The sequence below is a fragment of the Pseudophryne corroboree genome, chromosome 8 (assembly GCF_028390025.1).
Source record: "Pseudophryne corroboree isolate aPseCor3 chromosome 8, aPseCor3.hap2, whole genome shotgun sequence".
Classification (NCBI taxonomy): domain Eukaryota; kingdom Metazoa; phylum Chordata; class Amphibia; order Anura; family Myobatrachidae; genus Pseudophryne; species Pseudophryne corroboree.
Genome location: NC_086451.1, coordinates 458,293,587 through 458,318,143, shown reverse-complemented (window position 1 = coordinate 458,318,143; position 24,557 = coordinate 458,293,587). Strand labels below are relative to the sequence as shown.

General features: G+C 49.3%; 1 protein-coding gene across 5 annotated transcripts in view; it reads right to left on the bottom strand.

Annotated features, from left to right (window-relative positions):
* Window positions 1-17,835: 17,835 nt before the first annotated feature.
* BCORL1 (BCL6 corepressor like 1) overlaps window positions 17,836-24,557 on the bottom strand; it is a 131,993-nt gene continuing 125,271 nt past the window's right edge. For all 5 annotated transcript variants that reach the window (XM_063938354.1, XM_063938353.1, XM_063938352.1 and 2 more), the window contains 3 exons: window positions 21,422-21,499; window positions 20,624-20,783; window positions 17,836-19,426 (listed from right to left, as the gene is read on the bottom strand). In XM_063938354.1, coding sequence (XP_063794424.1) covers window positions 19,156-19,426; window positions 20,624-20,783; window positions 21,422-21,499 — 509 coding nt within the window. In that variant the 3' untranslated portion in view covers window positions 17,836-19,155. The remainder of the gene's footprint in view (window positions 19,427-20,623; window positions 20,784-21,421; window positions 21,500-24,557) is intronic.

Sequence of the window (24,557 nt, the reverse complement as noted above, 5' to 3'; positions counted from 1 at the left end):
ATCTGTGCGGTGCTTAAAATCCAGTACCCTAGAGACAGCGGATTCCCGTCGGATTTGTGGCAGGATGGCAGCTTCAAAAACAACGGGCCTGGGCGGTGGATGGTAAATTAGTCAAACCGATGCATAGTAAATATTGTTACTTTAGTCACTAAACTGCTGTCTATACCCGGCGACGTTACATTGACGCAAAACCCGACGCTTAGCAAATTTACCCCCTCATCTCTCTCCGTGTTCTAATCAAACGCCTGTGTGTTCTTCAGCCTTCCTGCTGTGCCTCCATGCATTATACTCCAGCATTCCAAGCTGCACCATCCTCTGCTGCGCTCCACAGGTCTGTGATCACTCCAGCATGGCTGCAGCGCCTCCGTGTATTGCTCTCCAGCATTCCCTGTTACACCAGTGTGCAGTACTCCAGATTTCTGTGCCGCCTGCTCAGTCCATCCATCCGTTCCCTAGTACCTCATACCTCTCTGGTGCCTCTCTTCCAGTCTCATTAAAGTGATGTCTGGTGCGCACGCAGGGGCCTGCAGCCTTTAGGGTATCTGCAGTAGAGTCTAATGCTGGGTGCACAATTCTAGATATATCTGCAGATCAACTGATCTGCAGATATATCTACAGACGGACCGGGCAGTGTGTTGTGCGCACACGCTGCCCGATCCGTCAGGACAGACGTCACGAACTAGGCGGCCATTTTCGTGCGCCCGCCCAGTTGTGCTGCCAATCGCTGCCGGCGTCTGCAGCATGTGTACGGGCCGTCGGCTGACAGGCCGTACACACAGCACAATGTGCCAATATATCGTTAGACCCGATCGCTAGGCTGCGTTTTCGTACAGCGAGCGTTCAGGTCTAGACTGCGCATGTGTATGCACCGCAATGCGCAGGCGCGTTGCACGGGTACAAAGCAGATCGCCGCTCAGCGATGGGTTTGTGCGAAGAATCCATTCGCACAGGTGTTGGCAAGGAGATTGACAGGAAGAAGACGTCTGTGGGTGGCAACTGACCGTTTTCTGGGAGTGTTTGGAGAAACGCAGGCGTGTCCAGGGCGGGTGTCTCACGTCAATTCCGGTCCTGGACAGGCTGAAGTGATCGCAGCGGCTGAGTAAGTCCTGGGCTGCGCAGAGACTGCACAAGATCTGTTTGTACAGCTCTACTACACAGGCGTTCACACACTTGCAAAGCGAAATTACACTCCCCTATGGGCGGCGACTATCTGATTGCAGCGCTGCAAAAATCACCTGCTAGTGATCAGGTCTAAATTAGTCCCTGTATCTACTAAATGGTGGCTTTATCCCAGATATCTCTAGCTACAGATGCGTTCTTACACACAGGGCGTTTTACATGGGGCAAGACACCCGGGGTAACAGACGCTGTGAGAAGCGTTCCATATTTTACTTTCAATTTAGCATCTCGGTTCCATTGCGGATGCGGCGAAAAGCCACTCACCAGAGCCGCTGGGCTGTGACTATAACTGCACAGGAATTAGCTTTGCACAGATGACCCCAGATGAAGTACAACAGAACTTGGCACGAGGCAAGCCACGTATGCTGCAACGGAGCACTTCTTATACAGACACAGACGCACACAGATGTACAAGTGTCGCACACCCCAGTGCGCTGTGTAGGCCAGCAATGCCACTCTGTCACCCCCAGTTGTGGTATTTTTGCGAAGACGATGCACGTGTTGAGCAGGAAAGACGATCGGCATTGACTAGTCACACAGGTCATGGGTTATTTGGCACGGCCGAACAAAAAAAAAAAAGGGACCCATCGCTATGATAAACTTCTAAAACGTTTTAAACCCTCTTCAATAAACCAGCCTGCATTCCTTGTGTTGGGGCCCTTTAAATTGTAGTCCTGCTGGAATTACTCAGGAGCAGGGGGACCTCACCCATCCAATCAGACGAATAGCCCTGATTACAATAATTTCCAAAAAAACCTTTGCACTCCACAGATAACGTTGCTGGGAGAGTTGAAGCCGCAGCTCCCCCTCCACAGTTTTGCTCATTAGGAGGGGAGGGAATTAACTGGGGAAAACACTCATTAACCTTTAGCTAATAGTGTCCTTGGTGCTATCAGTTTCTGAGAAAGGATTTTATTGCAGGGACACCACAGAAGGTGATTTCATGAGATAGCTTTGTACTTTCCTAAGCTGCAAGGTCTCTGGGAACAGTTTCTGGGCAGTGGTAGTCCGCTAATCACCATCACTACACCGGTCAGGTTATCGAAGGATGGTAATTATGGGAAATAAGACCCAAATTCAGTAAAAAATATAAAAAAAATTAAGAGGGTATTCATGTTTGCAAGTAAAGCACAAAATAGGATTTTGGTACCTACCGGTAAATCCTTTTCTCTGATTCCACAGGGGACACTGGAAGATTACACTGGGGTATAGAGGCATGGCTAGTGGGAGCTGCCACTATGATAATTTAGAAAGTGTGAAGCTCCTCCCCCTCTAGTACCCATCATCCCCTAAGTATCTTTGGGGGTAATTCAGAGTTGATCGCAGCAGCAAATTTGTTAGCAGTTGGGCAAAACCATGTGCACTGCAGGGGAGGGGGCAGATGTAACATGTGCAGAGAGAGTTAGATTTGGGTGTGGTGTGTTCAAACTGAAATCTAAATTGCAGTGTTAAAATAAAGCAGCCAGTATTTACCCTGCACAGAAACAAAATAACCCACCCAAATCTCTCTGCAAATGTTACATCTGCCCCTCCCACTGCAGTGCACATGGTTTTGCCCAACTGCTACCAAATTTGCTGTTGCGATCAACTCTGCATTACCCCCTTTGTGTCTGGAGCAAACCATCTTACCATGCAAGAGGAGCAAATACATTTACATATTTTCTGTGCAGGGTAAATACTGTCTGCTTTTGCATGTAGCCCACAGATGTTAGACAGCTTTATTTTTCAACTGCAACTTAGATTTCAGTTAACACACCCCACCCAAATCTAAAGTTGCATACACACTAGACGACGTGCAAACGATGCGATGTCAGCGATTTCTCTTGAACTCCCTGGAGCTCCTAGACAAACGGTATACAGTAGGGCCCCATTCAGTAGTGAATGCATTTGAGGTGCGTTCGCATTTCCCCAGTTCCAATGGCAGTGCGCACACGCAGGACCCGCATTGCGCATGCGCGATCTGGGGAGATGCAATCACATCACAGTGATGAGAAAGCCTCTGCCTGATTGACAAGCAAAGGAGTTGGGGTGGTCGGCAGTGGCCACACGGCTCAAACGGGGGCGGGTTGGTGCCATTTTCAGGGTGACCGGGGTAACGACACATGCGTCTGTTGTGAGTGAAAAAACATGGCCGCTCTGCACCTTCTAGGCTGCGGAGGCAAGGGGGCATCTACAGTTCAGCGATGTGATCGCAACTGAATTGCGACGGCATCGCTTATGGCCATTGGCATGCAGGACGACCTTGCCCGGTGCTGGGCGGCCCTCAGTTTTGCTAAGATAACAAAGCTGCAACTGAAGCTGAATAAGGACCATACTGCATACACACTGTGCAATCTTACAAAAGATATGTCGTTCCGAGGCGTCGGAATCGTCCATATCGCTTAAAATATCGTCTAGTGCGTACACACCTTATCTCTCTCTGCACATGTTACATTTGCCCACACCTGCAGCACAACTTGCTTGCCTTTTTGCTTTACTTAAGCTGTGCATACACTATGCAATTCTCTGACAGATTATCTGACAGATCTGCGCTGGTTGAAATGAAAATCTGGTAAAGGGCGAGCGCAAAACGACAATCACCCATTTGCTCCCAAACACTGGAAAATCGACAAAACCTGTCGTTCAGACAAACTGGTTAAATCATGGTCTGATTCATGTTTGCGCGCAAATGCAATCGCAAGTGCCCTTTTCTAGGCTACGGTACTGCAAATGTGAGCAAATGGAGCAGTCGCCATGACAAGAGACACTCACCGGGGCCATCGCAACCTCATTCGCAGCTGCGTACACAGTCGCATCCCATATGCAAAAACGTGGAACATCGGGTCTAAGGGTTGCCTTATGGCTATGCAGACTGGCTGCAGCAGTAGCAACGCTCCCCGTAAACTGCCCCAAATTGTCACTTTCTGTCAATCACTCTGCTACTAAGGGGGGTATTTAATTAGTGCCGTTTTTTCGGCAGTCGAAAAAAAAAACAAGTCACTTTTCACCCGTTTTTAGGTTGAATTTACATTCGACCTATTCAACGGGCGTGCTGTTTTTTCGACTGGTCGAAAAATCCGGCACTGGCGAAAACCATATGTATGGGCGAATTCCCCGCCGATACACGTGTTTTGGCGAATTCGCGGGCAATTTTCGCCCATGCCCATTCGACCAAAAAAATAAGATTTTAAACCTACCGGTAAATCTTTTTCTCCTAGTCCGTAGAGGATGCTGGGGACTCCGTAAGGACCATGGGGTATAGACGGGCTCCGCAGGAGACATGGACACTACAAAGAACATTAGAATGGGTGTGCACTGGCTCCTCCCTCTATGCCCCTCCTCCAGACCTCAGTTAGAGAACTGTGCCCAGAGGAGACGGACAGTACGAGGAAAGGATTTTGGTAATCCAAGGGCAAGATTCATACCAGCCCACACCATCCACACCGTATAACATGGAATATACACAACCAGTTAACAGTATGCAACAAAACAGTATCAGCCAAAGACCGATTTCAACTGTAACATAACCCTTATGTAAGCAACAACTATATACAAGCCTTGCAGAAAATAGTCCGTACTGGGACGGGCGCCCAGCATCCTCTACGGACTAGGAGAAAAAGATTTACCGGTAGGTTTAAAATCTTATTTTCTCTTACGTCCTAGAGGATGCTGCGGACTCCGTAAGGACCATGGGGTTTATACCAAAGCTCCAGACCGGGCGGGAGAGTGCGGACGACTCTGCAGCACCGACTGAGCAAACGCAAGGTCCTCATCAGCCAGGGTATCAAACTTATAGAACTTTGCAAAAGTGTTTGAACCCGACCAAGTAGCTGCTCGGCAAAGCTGTAAAGCCGAGACGCCTCGGGCAGCCGCCCAAGAAGAGCCCACCTTCCTAGTGGAATGGGCCTTTACCGAATTTGGTAACGGCAATCCTGCCGTAGACTGAGCCTGCTGAATCGTGTTACAGATCCAGCGAGCAATAGTCTGCTTCGAAGCAGGAGCGCCAACTTTGTTGGCTGCATACAGGACAAACAGAGCCTCTGTTTTCCTAACCCGAGCCGTCCTGGCTACATAGATTTTTAAGGCCTTGACTACATCCAGGGACTTGGAGTCTTCCAAGTGACTCGTAGCCACAGGCACCACAATAGGTTGGTTCATATGAAACGATGAAGCCACCTTGGGCAAAAATTGAGGACGAGTCTTCAACTCCGCTCTATCCGTATGGAAAATCAGATAGGGGCTCTTGTGAGACAAGGCCGCCAATTCAGACACCCGCCTCGCAGATGCCAAGGCCAACAACATGACCACCTTCCAAGTGAGAAACTTTATTTCAACCGTCTGAAGTGGTTCAAACCAGGGAGAGTTTAGGAACCGTAATACCATGTTAAGATCCAATGGTGCCACTGGGGGCACAAAAGGAGGCTGGATGTGCAGCACTCCCTTTACAAAAGTCTGGACTTCTGGGAGAGAAGCCAATTCCTTCTGAAAGAATATAGATAGGGCCGAAATCTGTACCTTAATGGAGCCTAACTTTAGGCCCATATCCACTCCTGTCTGTAGAAAGTGGAGAAAACGGCCCAGATGGAAATCTTCCGTAGGAGCATTTTTGGCTTCACACCAAGAAACATACTTCTCCAGATACGGTGATAATGTTTCGCCGTCACCTCCTTCCTAGCCTTTATCAGTGTAGGGATGACTTCATCCGGAATACCTTTACCAGCTAGGATTCGGTGTTCAACCGCCATGCCGTCAAACGTAACCGCGGTAATTCTTGGAACACGCAGGGCCCCTGCTGTAACAGGTCCTCCCTGAGAGGAAGAGGCCACAGATCTTCTGTGAGCATCTCCTGAAGATCTGAATACCAGGCCCTTCGAGGCCAATCTGGAACAATGAGTATTGTCTGCACTCTTTTTTGTCTTATGATTCTCAATATTTTTGAGATGAGAGGAAGAGGAGGGAGCACATAGACCGAAACTGAAACACCCATGGTGTCACCAGGGCGTCCACCCTGGCACAATACCTGCGAAGCTTCTTGTTGAGGTGTGACGCCATCATGTCTATTTGAGGAATTCCCCAAAGACTTGTTATCTCTGCAAAAACTTCTTGATGAAGTCCCCACTCTCCTGGATGGAGATCGTGCCTGCTGAGGAAGTCTGCTTCCCAGTTGTCCACTCCTGGAATCAAGACTGCTGAAAGAGCGCTTACGTGATTTTCCGCCCAGCGAAGAATCCTGGTGGCTTCCACCATTGCCACTCTGCTCCTTGTCCCGCCTTGGCGGTTTACATGAGCTACTGCTGTGATGTTGTCTGATTGAACCAGAACCGGTAGGTCGCGAAGAAAATTCTCCGCCTGTCGTAGGCCGTTGTATGTGGCCCTCAATTCCAGTACATTGATGTGAAGACAAGCCTCCTGGCTTGAACATAGTCCCTGAAAATTTCTTCCTTGTGTGACTGCTCCCTATCCTCGGAGGCTCGCGTCCTTGGTTATCAGAACCCAGTCTTGAATGTCAAACCTGCGACCCTCTAGAAGGTAAGCGCTCTGCAGCCACCACAGGAGAGACAACCTGGCCCTGGGGGACAGGCTTATCTTCTGATGTATTTGTAGATGGGACCCGGACCACTTGTCCAGAAGGTCCCACTGAAATGTCCTCGCATGAAACCTGCCGAAGGGGATGGCCTCATAATCTGCCACCATTTTCCCCAGAACTCGAGTGCATTGATGAACAGACACTCTTTTTGGTTTTAGCAGGTCTCTGACCATGTTCTGGAGGTCCTGGGCTTTTTCCATTGGGAGAAAAACCCTCTTCTGTTCCGTGTCCAGAATCATGCCTAGGAATGATAGTCGAGTCGTTGGAATCAACTGTGACTTTGGCAGATTTAGAATCCACCCGTGCTGTTGTAGCACTCTCAGGGAGAGTGACACGCTCTTCAGCAATTGATCTCTCGATCTTGCTTTTATCAGGAGATCGTCCAAGTATAAGATAATTGTGACTCCCTGCCTGCGCAGGAGCACCATCATCTCCGCCATCACCTTGGTGAAAATCCTCGGGGCCGTGGAAAGCCCAAACGGCAACGTCTGAAACTGGTAATGACAGTCCTGTACAGCGAATCTCAGGTACTCCTGATGAGGAGGATATATGGGGACATGAAGGTATGCATCCTTTATGTCTATTGACACCATAAAATCCCCCCCTTCCAGGCTGGAGATCACTGCCCTGAGAGATTCCATCTTGAATTTGAACTTTTTCAAATACAGGTTTAGGGATAAAATGGGTCTGACCGAGCCATCCGGCTTCGGGACTACGAACAGGGTTGAATAGTACCCTTTCCACTGTTGTACTAGGGGAACCTTGATAATCACCTGCTGTTGAGACAGCTTTTGAATTGCAGCTAACACTACTGCCCTCTCTGGGGGAGAAACTGGTAAGGCCGACTTGAGAAATCGGCGAGGGGGCACCTCTTCGAATTCCAGTTTGTAGCCTGGGGATACAATTTCCATAGCCCAAGGATCCACGTCTGACAGAACCCAGACCTGGCTGAAGAGTCGAAGACATGCCCCCACCGGTGCGGACTCCCTCAGTGGAGTCCCAGCGTCATGCGGTGGATTTAGTAGAAGCCAGGGAGGACTGGGAACTAGCCGTAGCAGGCATTCTTTTCCCTCTACCCTTACCTCTGGCGAGGAAGGATGAGCCCCGACCTCTTCTGGACTTATGCGGCCGAAAGGACTGCATCTGATGTTGTGGAGTTTTCTTTTGCTGCGGGGGAACAAAAGGCAAAAAGGTAGATTTACCCGCGGTAGCTGTGGAAACCAGGTCCGCGAGACCCTCCCCGAATAAAACTTCACCTTTGTAAGGTAAAACCTCCATATGCCTCTTTGAGTCTGCATCACCCGTCCATTGGCGTGTCCACAGGGCTCGCCCTAGCAGAAATTGCCATGGCGTTGGCTCTCGAACCTAGCAGCCCAACGTCTCTTTGAGCGTCTCTCATATATAAGACTGCGTCTTTAATGTGACCTGAGGTCAATAAAATGGTATCCCTGTCTTGGGTATCAATGTCAGCTGACAAGGTATCTGTCCAAGCTGCAACTGTGCTACAAACCCGTGCCGATGCTATTGCCGGTTGATCAGCAGGATCCTTGAGGGTTGCCGTGTCAGGAGACGGTAGCGCCACCTTCTTGGACAAGCGCGTTAAAGCCTTGTCTACCCTGGGCGAGTATTCCCACCGTACCCTGTCCTGTGCAGGGAAAGGATACGCCATAAGAATCCTCTTGGGAATCTGTCGTTTTTTGTCTGGAGTTTCCCAAGCTTTCTCAAATAACTCGTTCAGCTCAGGAGATGGGGGAAAGGTTACCTCAGGTTTCTTTTCCTTATACATGCGCACCCTCGTGTCAGGGACAGAGGGGTCATCCGTAGTCGACACTGGAGTCAGAATCCGTGTCGGTATCAGTGTCTGCTATTTTGGATAGAGAACGTTTTTGAGACCCTGAAGGGGCATGTGACACAGTCAAAGCCATGGATTGACTCCCTGCTTTTTCCCTGGACTCTGCTTTGTCCATCCTCTTATGTAATAAGGTCACATTTGCATTTAAAACATTCCACATGTCCAACCAATCAGGTGTCGGCGTTGCCGACTGAGACACCACAATCATCTGCTCCACCTCCTCCTTAGATGAGCCTTCCGCTTCAGACATGTCGACACCCCCACACACACAGGGATATATTTATATGGAGACAGTTCCCCAATAAGGCCCTTTGGAGAGACAGAGAGAGAGTATGCCAGCACACACCCAGCGCCAACTGTCACTGGAAATAAATTCCCAGATAATACAGTGCTTTTATATATATATATAATTACTGTGTAATACACTCACTGCGCCTTACAAGTGCCCCCCCCCCCCCCTCCCCCCCTTTTCAGCCCTGTGTCACCGTGTTCAGCAGGGGAGAGTCCGGGGAGCCAGCTTCTCTGCAGCACACTGTAGAGAAAATGTTGTGGGACCAAGCTCCGCCCCCTCCAGCAGCGGGCTACGGTCCCGCTCAATTTCGTATAACTGGCGGGGGTTTCTTATAACTACTGCCTCCGCAGCCTATATAAATTTATATGCCAGTCCTAGAGGTTTATATTGCTGCCCAGGGCGCCCCCCCCTGCGCCCTGCACCCATCAGTGCCTGCTCGTGTGTGTTGTGTGTGGGAGCAATGGCGCGCAGATCTGAAGTCTTCTGCCGCCTTTGAAGTCTTCTTTTCTTCTTATACTCACCCGGCTTCTATCTTCCGGCTCTGCGAGGAGGACGGCGGCGCGGCTCTGGGACGAACAGCGAGGGGAGACCTGCGTTCCGACTCCCTCTGGAGCTAATGGTGTCCAGTAGCCTAAGAAGCAGAGCCTATCACTTAAGTTTACCCTGTACTTGTCCTATACTGTCATCAACTGTAAGTTGCTGTTTTCCTGTTTGATTATTCATGTACTCTGTAATTGGGCGCTGCAGTACCCTTGTGGCGCCATATAAATAAAGGATAATAGTAATAATAAAGTAGGTCTGCTTCTCTCTCCTCAGTCCCACAATGCAGGGAGCCTGTGGCAGGGCCGGATTAAGCCTCTGGGGGGCCCGGGTCACTTGACAAATGGGGGGCCCTTCCCCAATTGTCAGCGCAGCCCCCCCTACCCCCCGCACCTTCATGAGGCAGCAGTGCAGGTCCTACTTAAATATACCACAGCAGGGTGACTACAGGAGCACTCACCAGTCTTTGAAATCAATGTACTTAATATTTATTACCAAATCAGCAATAATCACAATATTCGATATCTGGGTCTGGATGTAATGACGCCCGAGTTCATCAGCCATACGGGATGCCGGCCAAACTCTGACTTTTTTTAAAGGGGCAATCACTTACGAGGCACGGTTTTGTCTTGTAAGTGATTGCCTCTTTAAAAAAAAATGTTGAGTTCAGCAGGCATCCCTCATGGCTGTCGTACTCGGGCGTCATTATGTCCAGCCCCTGGTAGCAGTATGAGGCTGTCAATACTTAGATCTGAACAAAGACCTTTTTCAAGACATGCAATCCAAGTATCTGTCCACATTACTAATAGTAATAAAAGTAATAAGACCATCAGTATATATATATATATATATATATATGTCCTTGTAGCGGCAATCTTGTTTCCTAATGACGTGTAATAAACCTGAAACGTAGCTGTACAATATGGGCTGACGTATGTTATTTACATGTGGAAAATCCGAGTGGCGCTACAAGGATTTTTCTGAGGGATTGTGTCGGCTACCTGGACTCCTATCTATCTATCTTAGATATAGATACACATACAGTACACACACATATCTATAGCTATTTATGTAGATACACAGATAGGCAGACAAAATTAGATAGATAGATAGATAGATAGATAGATAGATAGATAGATAGATAGATAGATAGATAGATACAAAGAGAGAATGCAAGGTTGTGGAACGTGGATGATCTTCCGGGAAAGCAGGGTCGCAGGGTCGGATTATCTTGATGCAGGGTCCAGTCCCCGTTCTGAAGTGCTAAAGGAAGCTTTGTAGTGCTTCCTCTGGGTCCTAATGCCTGCAGTGTTCTCAGCTTCTATGGTGCTGCGCTGCAGGGAGAGAGCATCCGAGGACGGGGGGCCCCCTTAGACACACACCCCCTTATTCCGGCTCTGGCCTGTTGCCAGCAGTGCTCCCTGAAAATAAAAAACCTAACAAAATTTATTTTTCAGAGAAACTCAGGAGAGCTCTCTGCAATGCACCCAGGCCCTCATTCCGAGTTGTTCGCTCGCTATTTTCCTTCGCATCGCAGCGATTTTCCACTTAGTGCGCACGCGCAATGTTCGCACTGCGATTGCGCCAAGTAAATTTGCTAAGGAGTTTGGTATTTTCCTCACGGCATTACAAGGTTTTTTCTTCCTTCTGCTGATCGTAGTGTGATTCACAGGAAGTGGGTGTTTCTGGGCGGAAACTGGACGTTTTATGGGAGTGTTTGTAAAAACGCTGCCGTTTCTAGGAAAAACGGGGGAGTGTCTGGGCGAACACTGGGTGTGTTTGTGACGTCAAACCAGGAACGACAAGCACTGAACTGATCGCACTGGAAGAGTAAGTCTCGAGCTACTCAGAAACTGCAAAGAAAAATCTTTTCGCAATATTGCGAATACTTCGTTCGCAATTCTGCTAAGCTAAGATTCACTCCCAGAGGGCGGCGGCTTAGCGTGTGCACTGCTGCGAAAAGCGGCTAGCGAGCGAACAACTCGGAATGAGGGCCCCAGTCTCGTCTGGGCACAGGATCTAACTGAGGTCTGGAGGAGGGGCATCGAGGGAGGAGCCAGTGCACACCCATTCTAAAGTTTTTTGTAGTGCCCATGTCTCCTGCGGAGCCCGTCTATACCCCATGATCCTTATGGAGTCCCCAGCATCCTCTAGGACGTAAGAGAAAGAAAAGTGAAACGCCATGGTGCGAAAATGTGATTAAGAAATGGGCGAAAACACCCGCAATTGAATACCGTGTCAAATTACTAGTTTTTTTGACCAGTCGAAAACACTGCACTTAATTGAATACCCCCCATGTCCTCTCTCCAAGTGCGATCGCAAAAATCCCTTGGTGCATTTGAGGCACGTGCGCAGTTTGCTGATAATCGCTCCATTGCATGAACACCGGTCTCTGCGTGCAAACATGAACTAGACCCACAGTGCCTGATTCAGAGACAGACGCAAATCGGATCTGTGCGCCGTCTTCTGCCGCATCTGATCTGAGTAGACATGCACATTCCCCAGGAGCTGACTTTTGTAGAGACGCCCACCGGTAGCCTCTCATATCTGACACATCCGAAAACGCATCGGTCACACATTGCGAACATTGGTCCCGTACGGTTGCTGAGAACGTCCGTCGCAACTGAAATGCTGGGGCCAGAAGCACTGCGGTCATAACATACCTGCATTTTGGTCGCTACTCCCCGTTACCTCTCCGAAACGGTCGCTGGCTGTCAAACTGTGTCTAAATACACACTGACCGCCATTGCAGCACATGCGCAGTGCGGCACAGACACGTGTAGCAGGCAAACATGGGGGGGTCATTCCTAGCTGATCGCTCGCTGACGATTTTCGCAGCGCAGCGATCAGGTGAAAAAACTGCATTTCTGCACATGCGTATGTCCCGCAATGCGCACGCGCGACCTACGGGTACAAACCTCTTTGTGGTTGGGCTAAGGTTCTAGCAAAGTTTTCCTTCGCACTGGCGGCCACAAGAAGATTGACAGGAAGGGGACGTTACTGGGTGTCAACTGACCGTTTTCAGAGAGTGTTAGCAAAAACGCAGGCGTGTCTGAAAAAACGCAGGCGTGGCTGGGCGTTCGCTGGGCGGGTGTGTGACGTCAGATCCGGACAGGAATAGGCTGAAGTGATCGCAAGCGCTGAGTAGGTTCAGAGCTACTCTGAAACTGCACAAACTGTTTTTGTAGAGCTCGGCTGCCCATGCGTTCGCACTTCTGCTAAGCTAAAATACACTCCACTCCCAGTGGGCGGCGGCATAGCGCTTGCATGGCTGCTAAAACTAGCCAGCGAACGATTAACTCGGAATGCAAAAGAAGCGCAACTGCATTTACCCCTGAATCAGGACCATAGTGAGACGTCGCATGATAAATTTACAGTCAAAATCAGAGGTCAAAATGTCAGAAATAAACAGTGTTGGCCGTAACATCTGCCAGCCTTGTACTACGCCCGGTAATAGGATGGGAAAATGCGGAATATGTGCAGAATTAGCCGTCTCAGGGCTGCAAATACCCAATGTGAACTTTCTTTGAACCAGTCAGAAAGTGGAATTTGGGTCAGGAGAGGGAGACGTGCCAGCAGCCAGGAAATTCTCTGCATTCTGAGCCCCGTCAGAAATCCCGGCTCAGGGGGAGAGAGCGGAGAATAACAAGATGGGAGCCCCCAACACAGCCGCGCCTGGCCGCTGCACAGTGTCAAAGCCCCTGAAGCTTTATTGTTAGACGAACGCTGACACGCAGGGGGGAGTCTCCCATGTGTGCCTGTGTCAAACTGTTCCCCGTGTACAGGCCAAGACCACAAATGGGTGCGAGATTTTGTGTTGCTTAGTTTACATTTGAAAAAATCAAATGAATAAAAAACAAACACAGATGGTGTGACATATTTCGGCAAGTTGTGTCCACAAAGTAGGCAGCCATGTTGTGGACTGCAGTGGTGCACATAGTGGGGGTTTCAGAGTGCCCCTCCCTTGATGAGCCAATTTTTTTATTTTAGAGACAGCTGTGTCTCTGTCTCAGCAAAAATCTCGACCGCAGACGCGGAGCTGCAGCTACAGAGAGCTCCGTAGCGCTCTGCATACAGAATGTCCGGGGGGGATCTGCTGGCTGCGCATGCTCAACCACAGCCGCTACCTCCGTCCTCACAGTGCCGCCAATCTGCTCTAAGCCCCGGCTATGTATACATAAAGCTTGTGACAGTATTTAGGGGAACAGAGCCTATCGATGTACTGGAGACTATTGACATCACTGAGGCTTGAGGCACTGCGTGTCTCAAGCTACAGTGACATCACCATTTCTTAATGTATAGGTGAACTGAATTTTGGCTCCAACCACAACAAGGCTGTGCGACTGTATCAAATCCCGCCCACTTTTTTTTACGTTCGCAGCCGCCATAATTAGAATCTGGCCTGCCCCCCCCCCCATTCCATGCCAGGCACAAAAAATCCATCATACACAGGTGTCCTACCTCCGTCCACGTGCTCCGATTGAGCATTACACGGCCGCAACACGGAACACTACCGTGTTCTCTCCTACCCACATCTTCTACTCCCTACCAGGGCCGGAACTGACCTATTTGGGGCCCAAGGCGAGGTTTTAGCTGGTGACTTCCCCCCTCTCCCCGGCAATAGACGACACCTCAAAGCCTGAAGTTAAGTGCCCAGGTCCGGCCTGTCCTTTTTTAGCACCAATTTCCAATACTCTCATCACTTCTGTCTTATCGGTCTCAATATTTGGGGGCTTCACGTCCCCCTCCAACCTCTGTACAGTTCCCACACGTCTGTCCTATTTGTTTCGTCCCAATCCCTACTCCTCTTTCCGGACATCCCTATACTTTATGTCTCCGGTTCCCGATTCAGTCACTTTTCCGCCTTCTCCTTTTCCCTTTCATAAAGACCTTTACTTACTGGATTCTCTCCCTCTAATAACTTCCACCCCTTTCCCTAATTGTCTCACTTACCCTAGCCCCCTCTCCCCACCTTGATACCATCCTTTCATTTCACCCCTGAATGGATTTCCCTTCATTCACCATATTCCACCTTCCCGCATCTCCTGATGTCTTTACATTTGTAAGGTCCTGATGAGGAACTAAAGGACAGAATTAGTGCAATGTATACTGCACTCTGGGTCTAATTCAGACCTGATCGCAGCAACAAATTTTTCGCTAATGGGCAAAACCATGTGCACTGCAGGTGGGGCAGATGTAACATGTTCAGAGAGAGTTATATTTGGGTGGGTTATATTGTTTCTGTGCAGGGTAAATACTGACTGCTTTATTTGTACACTGCAATTTAGATTTCCGTTTGAACGCCCCCCCACCCAAATCTAACTCTCTGCACGTTACATCTGCCCCACCTGCAGTGCACGTTATATCTGCCCACAGTGCACATGGGTGGTCATTCCGAGTTGATCGCTCGTTATTTTATTTTTTTCGCAATGGAGCGATTAGTCGCTAATGCGCATGCGCAATGTCCGCAGTGCGACTGCGCCAAGTAAATTTGCTATTAAGTTAGGTATTTTACTCACGGCATTACGAGGTTTTTTCTTCGTTCTGGTGATCGTAATGTGATTGACAGGAAGTGGGTGTTTCTGGGCGGAAACTGGCCGTTTTATGGGTGTGTGCGAAAAAACGCTGCCGTTTCTGGGAAAAACGCGGGAGTGTCTGAAGAAACGGGGGAGTGTCTGGGTGAACGCTGGGTGTGTTTGTGACGTCAAACCAGGAACGAAACTGACTGAACTGATCGCAGTGGCAGAGTAAGTATCGAGCTACTCAGAAACTGCTAAGAACTGTCTATTCGCAAATCTGCTAATCTTTCGTTCGCAAATCTACTATGCTAAGATTCACTCCCAGTAGGCGGCGGCTTAGCGTGTGCAAAGCTGCTAAAAGCAGCTTGCGAGCGAACAACTCGGAATGAGGGCCATGGTTTTTCCCAACTGCTAACAAATTTGCTGCTGCGATCAACTCTGAATTACCCCCCATGTGCACTGCAGGTGGGGCGGATGTAACACGTGCAGAGAGAGTTAGATGTGGGTGGGTTATATTGTTTCTGTGCAGGGTAAATACTGGCTGGTTTATTTTTGCCCTGAAATTTAGATTTCAGTTTGAACGCACCCCACCTAAATCTAACTCTCTCTGCACATGTTACATCTGCCCCACCTGCACTGCACATGGTTTTGCCCATTAGCTAACAAACTTGCTGCTGCGATCAGATCTGAATTAGGCCCTCTATACGGATACTAGTATTTTGGATGGGCCACTAGCTGTTGTTTCCTTTTCCTGTCTGTCCCACCCACCTTCTTTCTCTCTCCCCTTCGCAGTCAGTACATCACGACTGACAGACGCTCGAACCCTTTAATTGATTGGCTTAAGTTGTACACATTAAAAAGGCATAATTAATACAAGGGGAGGAGCCAAATATTTAACTCTTCAGTGCTCAATTCCTATCCTGAACCTGGCAGCAGGTTTTCACTACATTTTTTTCAGCCAGAAACTGAGAGGGCATGCTGAAAGTTGTAGTTGTATGCCAGCTATAGCGCTGCCACTAAGCATTATTTAGTGAAACAAAGTTATCTGCTGCATGTATCAAACCTTCTGGCAATATATACTGAATATTTGTTGAAGAAGGAAAAAAAAAGGAATTATAAACTGTTTTATGTTGGGCACATTTGCAGATACATCGGGGTAATTCTGATCTGATCACAGCAGGCGATCAGGTAGTAAATGCGTTTACACCGCAATGGGCGCGCGTATCGGACAACCAAAGGGCATCGTTGGTTAGCGGTGGGATGGTGCGAAAAATCAGTTCACAAGGAGATTGACAGGAAGAGGCTTTTTGTGGGTGGCAACTGACAGTTTTCTGGGAGTGTCAGGAAAAACGCAGGCGTGTCCAAGCGTTTTCAGGGAGGGTTCCTGAGGTCAGCTCCAGCCCCGATCAGCAGGATTCAATGGCACTGTAGGAGTAAGTCCTGGGCACTGAATTTTAGCAGCTCAGTGCACACATAGCATCGCACACTTGCACGGCGAATATACATTCCCCCCGTGGGCGGTGACTACCTGAACGCAGGACAGCAGAAAACGCAGCCCAGCGATCGGATCTGAATTACCCCCACTGACCTCCGTGTTACTGAGGCGGTGGCATGAAGCTGGCCAGGGATTGGTGCTCTATAAACCACCTGAATGCAAGCAGGTAAGGGACAGCAATCCAAAATAGATACTAATATTAACAGCGCTGATGAGGACACAGTAATAAAACTTCATATGTAAAATATAAAGAAATTGTATATTTAATCCTTATTGCACAAATAACATCCATTGAGAAGTCTTATTAATGTGTCCTCATCGGCGCTGGTAATATTTGTATGTATTTTGCTGTCCATTGGAGGACTGTCTCCTGTTTAGAGCAGCCGCTTCTTGGAATATACAACCCTTGGCAGCGCCTGGCCAGGTAGAAAAAATGTCAACACCCTTTTCTCTAAGGGACAGCAATCCCACTGCTTTCTGTCGGCGTGGATCGTTCATAACTAGGTCCGACACTTGAAAAGATTGACAGGTACAACAGGTCGACAGTCTAAAGGTCGCCGTGGACATGGACGACACTGAAAAGTCAACACACTTTTTTTTTGGGGGGGGGGGGGGGGGGGGGGGTCATTTTGGTAAACCACGCGTGACCCCGATTAGTGTACCGTTTCGCTTGCCACGCTACCGGCACAGGTTACTATTCACAATGGTAGTCCACGTGGATGGGAAATGATGGAAAAAAATTAAACAAAACAAAATTTGTGTTGACCGTGTGTCGGCCTATTGAACCTGTCGACATAATGTATTTTGGCAATATGGGGTTGATCTATTAACCGTCATGCTATCATCCAGAACCCACGTTCTGTGTTCAGTCCCCAAGACCACTAACGACAACGTATGTAAAATCTCCAGATAGCCCAATGCCATATTAATTAGACACTGAGCAAAACTAGGGGTTATGATCCAAGGATACGGGTCGTTGGGTCGACTCAACTTAGGTCGACAGTCATTAGGTCGACCACTGAAGGTCGACACGGGCATTAGGCCGACATATACTAGGTCGACAAGTGAAAAGGTCGACATGAGTTTTTGGAATTTTTGGGGGGTCGTTTTCTTCGCAAAGTGACCCCAATTAGTGCACCGTGTCCCCTCGCATGGCGAGCAAAGCAGGTTACCGTTCCCAATTGTAGTCCACGTGGATCGTCAAGTATGAAAAAGTCCAAAAATTAAAGAAAAAAAGTGAAAAACTCATGTCGACCTTTTGACCTGTCGACCTAGTACATGTCGTCCTTCAGTGGTCGACCTAAGCTGTGTCAACCTAACGACCGTATCCCATTATCCAAGACAATTCCACGATACCCAACTATACTCCGAAATAATGGATTGTCCAAACCGTCAAGTGAATATTTTTTGTTGTATTTTTTAGCACCCGTACAATAAAACTGTACCATTTACAATAAAAAGAAAATTCTCAGTTCACAAGAAGTTAAAGTGCCGCGTGGTTCCGGTGGAGCAGCACACGGCGGCCCCCGCGCCGAGGGGCTCTGTGATTTCATTTGTCTGTCTCTTTTCCTTTCCTTACAGGAATCAGTCTCACGCTATTTTCCTTTCACTCCAAATTGCTTTAAAATGAGCATTTGCTATAAAAAGTACGAAGCATCGGATTAGTGGGAAGAAGAGCCCTGAGCACATTCACACGAATTTCCTCCTCCCCAGTCTATAGCCATGCTGACTACGCATTTGCCGAGTCCGCTGAAGAAAGCAGGGCTGAAGCGTCTAGTGGTGTCGGCATTGCCCAGGCGCCGCTGGAGAGTGCCGACGGCTCGCCCTACTTGTTCCAGAGCCTGCCTGTTCTTAGCTTGCCGTTGCGCTGTCCTCGGTAAACCCGTTCAGCCACACCATGTGTCGTTAGAGTGTCATCAGTAGGCGAGCACGTACGAACGCTTGGTCTTCTACGTGTAGAGCGAGTCCAAGACCGTCCTGCTACAGGATAGGTAAGCTCTGTCTACTTCTACCTCCGTCATCACCGGTTTGCACCTACTCGTTTAGAAAGCATATTCAGAGAATTTAAGGAAGGACAGAAAGAAAATATTTAATCATAATAATTTACAGCATCTAAATTTTTACAGGGTCCTTGGCTGTGGTTGGCTTCGATCCCAAGCGTCTTCAGACAAAAATCCATGATTGTCTATCCTAGTACTGAGTGATGAGAATTGATCCATAATGTCTTGTGGGTGAACCAGTTCATTTTTTTAGCTTTTTTTTTTTTCTAAAACGCCGTTCGGACACAAGTCGACCAAACTCATGGAACAAAGGGGGGGGGGGAAGTAAAAACATCCAACAGAAGGGGTCACAGAGACAAATCGCTCAGCACAGGTAATGTGGCGTAGGAAAGACACAGATGGCGGATTGAGGAAGATGGGCCGCTCCGACAAAACGCGCCAGGAAAGTCACCAGGGAACAGTCCAGTGAGGTTAACTCACTGCCCTCCGGCGATGTGCTGGAAATTTCCTAACCGTGGCGGTTGTGGGAACAGATAACGCAAATGGAGGTGTGTACAGGAAAGCCAGACGTCACAGAAAGGGTGGGAGGGAAATGTTCAAATCAAAACATCCATTCACCGGTTTCTGGCACTGCTAAGGCCGCCACCCCCTGATCTGGGTTATTGCCTCCGATGCAGCGGTAGGTACTTGCACACAAGTCCTGGGTCAGCCGTCAACTGGTGACCGGCTGGAATTCCACAGATGAGCCCAAGAGCCGCACCAGCTCCGGATCGTATTTTATCAACTCTATAGTCTCTCCGCTGTCCTGTGGCCAGAGGTCCATGCCCTCGGCAGGGGTGAGGATCTGGCTAGAGAGCACCTGGCTAGAGAACTCTTTCTTCTGCATGCTGACGATTTCAAAGTGCGGGAACCGAGCCTGGAATATTCGGGAGGACAACTTGAGTCTCTTCAGAACGTCGGAGATCAGGAACCAGTTGCTGGGTCTGCAAGCAGATGAGATAAATGAGTGAAGATGGGCAACCCCGTGATACCACTAAGTGCAAAGTGTATGATGCTTAGTTTTGCATAAGATAAAGCATTAAAGTGTTATCCACCTTCGCCGAACAACCTACATTCCATCCACAATAATAGTGTTGTAATGGGACTCACTTAACTTATACCCCCCACCATTCAAAACACCGGATGAGCTTGGGAACTGCTGCATCAGATTTCGCCGGCTATAGAGAAAACCAAACAGCAACAAAGGTTTCCAGCTCTATGGTCCTAATTCAGACCTGATCGCAGCAGCAAATTTCTCAGCTAATGGGCAAAACCATGTGCACTGCAGGGGAGGCAGATGTAACATGTGCAGAGAGAGTTAGATTCGGGTGGGGTGTGTTCAAACTGAAATCTAAATTGCAGTGTAAAAATAAAGCAGCCAGTATTTACCCTGCACAGAAACAAAATAACCCACCCAAATCTAACTCTCTCTGCACATGTTACATCTGCCCCACCTGCCGTGCACATGGTTTTGCCCATTAGCTAACAAATTTGATGCTGTGATCGGATCTGAATTACTGCGCATAGCGGGACCCCAGTGAATAGTGCAAATGGGGTGGGGGGGGATACTATTAGAGGTAGGGCAACAGAGGGGTAGAAATTGTTTGGTGAAAGTGGAAAATCACCTCTAAAATGGACAATTTGATAAAGTCTGTCTGTTGTTTGTGACCGTTCCGTTGAGCTAAAGGGCCACTCATTCCTACAGTACAAGTTGAAACAATATGAAACGGAATCTTATAAACACATCATAGGGGCAAATGCAATTGATCACGAAGACCCTAATTTGCAGACAAAAAATCCACAGGTTTTCCTGTGTAGCCTGCAGATGTTGGCCGAAAAACCTGGCAGCAGCTCTACAATACATAGCACCGAATCTAACATCACTGAAAGCTATTGTCTCTGTTATCAGATATTTTAGGCTTCAGATTATTCCTGCGGTATCCTTAACCCCAGGTCGTCTGTTGCACAAAGCTAAAGCTCCATAACCTTTAATACAAGTCAGTATCAAAGGGGTGGAAAATAAGTACAATTCCAACACTGGCCACAAGAGGTCGCCGCTACCCACAACTTGGCAAGCTTTTCGTTACACTGCACGACGTGAGCTATTGCGTTAGTCAGTCCCGTAGGAGGCAGCCACTCACCCGCTAGTTAGAGAGACATGCAGGTTGTAACAGGAAATGAGTGGTGCATCCGAGAACTCAAACAAGAACTGGTCTTCCTGTTCCTTCTCCCCCTTCTCCTCCTCCGCAGGGGGCTCAGACGCATCCAGGAGAACGTCATGGCCAATTTCATCCTTCGCTCCTGAGGAAGGAAGCACACGGTGGTCAGGGAGTGAGCCTGCAGTATGAATACAGTTCTCTAGACATTAAGGGATATTCCTAGTTCTGGGTGAGTGCCAGCATAGGGCTCTGTACGGCGGGCACAAGGAAGTAGAGCGTTGCCCGTGGCTTCACTACTGACCGATCCAGGCACCCTACAATCTAAATGCAGGTAACGTGGGCCAGCAACGGTGCTGCCCCAACTGTCCTGTGTGGCGGCGACACCACTCGCACACCCCCTGTTAGAGCCCTGGGGTGTGGTCCCCTAACCACATCATAAAGGATCCCTACAGATGGAGCCTTGCTCATCTAGCCTTCTCTGCTGCACCTAGGTGCACCGAGGCTAATTAGCATAAACCTTTCATCTATTGTTCTCAGCTGCTATACAATACAGAGAGAACAATACAGCAGGAGGTTAAGTCCGACTGACCTGGCTCAGTTAATGCTAGTAAAGGGCCTCCAGCTGTATTTCTACAACTGTTAGGTACAGCTGCACTGACACCAAGTCTCCAGTAGAGGTCCTCAGTCCAAATAAGAACCATTATTAGAGCAACCCCAGACCTACTCTGAGAACACGAGAGATAGATCCACAAAAAAGCACAGGACTAGTAATGCACTCACCAAACACAGAGCTACTGTAGAAGTCCCAGGATGCTCGAGGATCGCCATCAGTCCGGCCTCGCAGGTCAGAGAGGTAATCTGCATAAGAAGCATGTAAGAGAGTGAGAAACACACAATCATCTGTTATCCTGGACATACTGGACGCCTGCAGATAACTTTTACTGCGCTAGACTTCAGCTGTGATACGACTGGAAACAGGCCACGTCTACAGTACAGGTAGGGTGTGATAGACAGCTGCAGAGGGACTGACAGGCCACGTCTACAGTACAGGTATGGTGTGATAGACAGCTGGAGAGGGATAGACAGGCCACGTCTACAGTACAGGTAGGGTGTGACAGATGGCTGGAGAGGGATAGACAGGCCACGTCTACAGTACAGGTAGGGTATGACAGATGGCTGGAGAGGGATAGACAGGCCACGTCTACAGTACAGATAAGGTGTGATAGACGGCTGGAGAGGGATAGACAGGCCACGTATACAGTACAGGTAGGGTGTGATAAGACAGCTGCAGAGGGACTGACAGGCCACGTCGACAGTACTGGTAGGGTGTGATAGACAGCTGCAGAGGGATAGACAGGTCACGTCTACAGTGCAGGTAGGGTGTGATAGACAGCTGGAGAGGGATAGACAGGCCACGTCTACAGTACAGGTAGGGTATGATAGGCAGCTGCAGAGGGATAAAAAGGTCACGTCTACAGTACAGATAAGGTGTGATAGACGGCTGGAGAGGGATAGACAGGCCACGTATACAGTACAGGTAGGGTGTGATAGACAGCTGCAGAGGGACTGACAGGCCACGTCTACAGTACTGGTAGGGTGTGATAGACAGCTGCAGAGGGATAGACAGGTCACGTCTACAGTACAGGTAGGGTGTGATAGACAGCTGGAGGGACTGACAGGCCACGTCTACAGTACTGGTAGGGTGCGATAGACAGCTGCACAGGGATAGACAGGTCACGTCTACAGTACAGGTAGGGTGTGATAGACGGCTGGAGAGGGATAGACAGGTCACGTCTACAGTACTGGTAGGGTGTGATAGACAGCTGCAGAGGGAAAGACAGGTCACGTCTACAGTACTGGTACGGTGTGATAGACAGCTGCAGAGGGATAGACAGGTCACGTCTACAGTACAGGTAGGGTGTGATAGACAGCTGCAGAGGGATAGACAGGTCACGTCTACAGTACAGGTAGGGTGTGATAGACGGCTGGAGAGGGACTGACAGGCCACGTCTACAGTACAGGTAGGGTGTGATAGACGGCTGGAGAGGGACTGACAGGCCACGTCTACAGTACAGGAAGGGTGTGATAGACAGCTGGAGAGGGACTGACAGGCCACATCTACAGTACGGGTAAGGTGTGACAGACGGCTGGAGAGGGATTGACAGGCCACGTCTACAGTACAGGTAGGGTGTGATAGACAGCTGGAGAGGGACTGACAGGCCACGTCTACAGTACAGGTAGGGTGTGATAGACGGCTGGAGAGGGATAGACAGGCCACGTCTACAGTACAGGTAGGGTGTGACAGACGGCTGGAGAGGGATAGACAGGCCACGTATACATTACAGGTAGGGTGTGATAAGACAGCTGCAGAGGGACTGACAGGCCACGTCTACAGTACTGGTAGGGTGTGATAGACAGCTGCAGAGGGATATACAGGTCACGTCTACAGTACAGGTAGGGTGTGATAGACAGCTGGAGAGGGACTGACAGGCCACATCTACAGTACAGGTAGGGTGTGATAGACAGCTGGAGAGGGATAGACAGGCCACGTCTACAGTACAGGTAGGGTGTGATAGACAGCTGCAGAGGGATAGACAGGTCACGTCTACAGTACAGATAAGGTGTGGTAGACGGCTGGAGGGATAGACAGGCCACGTATACAGTACAGGTAGGGTGTGATAGACAGCTGCAGAGGGACTGACAGGCCACGTCTACAGTACTGGTAGGGTGTGATAGACAGCTGGAGAGGGATAGACAGGTCACGTCTACAGTACAGGTAGGGTGTGATAGACAGCTGGAGAGGGACTGACAGGCCACGTCTACAGTACTGGTAGGGTGTGATAGACAGCTGCAGAGGGATAGACAGGTCACGTCTACAGTACTGGTAGGGTGTGATAGACAGCTGCAGAGGGATAGACAGGTCACGTCTACAGTACAGGTAGGGTGTGATAGACAGCTGCAGAGGGATAGACAGGTCACGTCTACAGTACTGGTAGGGTGTGATAGACAGCTGCAGAGGGATAGATAGGTCACGTCTACAGTACTGGTAGGGTGTGATAGACAGCTGCAGAGGGATAGACAGGTCACGTCTACAGTACAGGTAGGGTGTGATAGACAGCTGGAGAGGGACTGACAGGCCACGTCTACAGTACAGGTAGGGTGTGATAGACGGCTGGAGAGGGACTGACAGGCCACGTCTACAGTACAGGTAGGGTGTGATAGACAGCTGCAGAGGGACTGACAGGCCACATCTACAGTACGGGTAAGGTGTGACAGACGGCTGGAGAGGGATTGACAGGCCACGTCTACAGTACAGGTAGGGTGTGATAGACAGCTGGAGAGGGACTGACAGGCCACGTCTACAGTACAGGTAGGGTGTGATAGACAGCTGGAGAGGGATAGACAGGTCACGTCTACAGTACTGGTAGGGTGTGATAGACAGCTGCAGAGGGATAGACAGGTCACGTCTACAGTACAGGTAGGGTGTGATAGACAGCTGGAGAGGGACTGACAGGCCACGTCTACAGTACAGGTAGGGAGTGATAGACGGCTGGAGAGGGACTGACAGGCCACGTCTACAGTACAGGTAGGGTGTGATAGACAGCTGCAGAGGGACTGACAGGCCACATCTACAGTACGGGTAAGGTGTGACAGACGGCTGGAGAGGGATTGACAGGCCACGTCTACAGTACAGGTAGGGTGTGATAGACAGCTGGAGAGGGACTGACAGGCCACGTCTACAGTACAGGTAGGGTGTGATAGACAGCTGGAGAGGGACTGACAGGCCACGTCTACAGTACAGGTAGGGTGTGATAGAAAGCTGGAGAGGGACTGACAGGCCACATCTACAGTAGAGGTAAGGAGTGATAGACGGCTGGAGAGGGATAGACAGGCCACGTCTACAGTACAGGTAGGG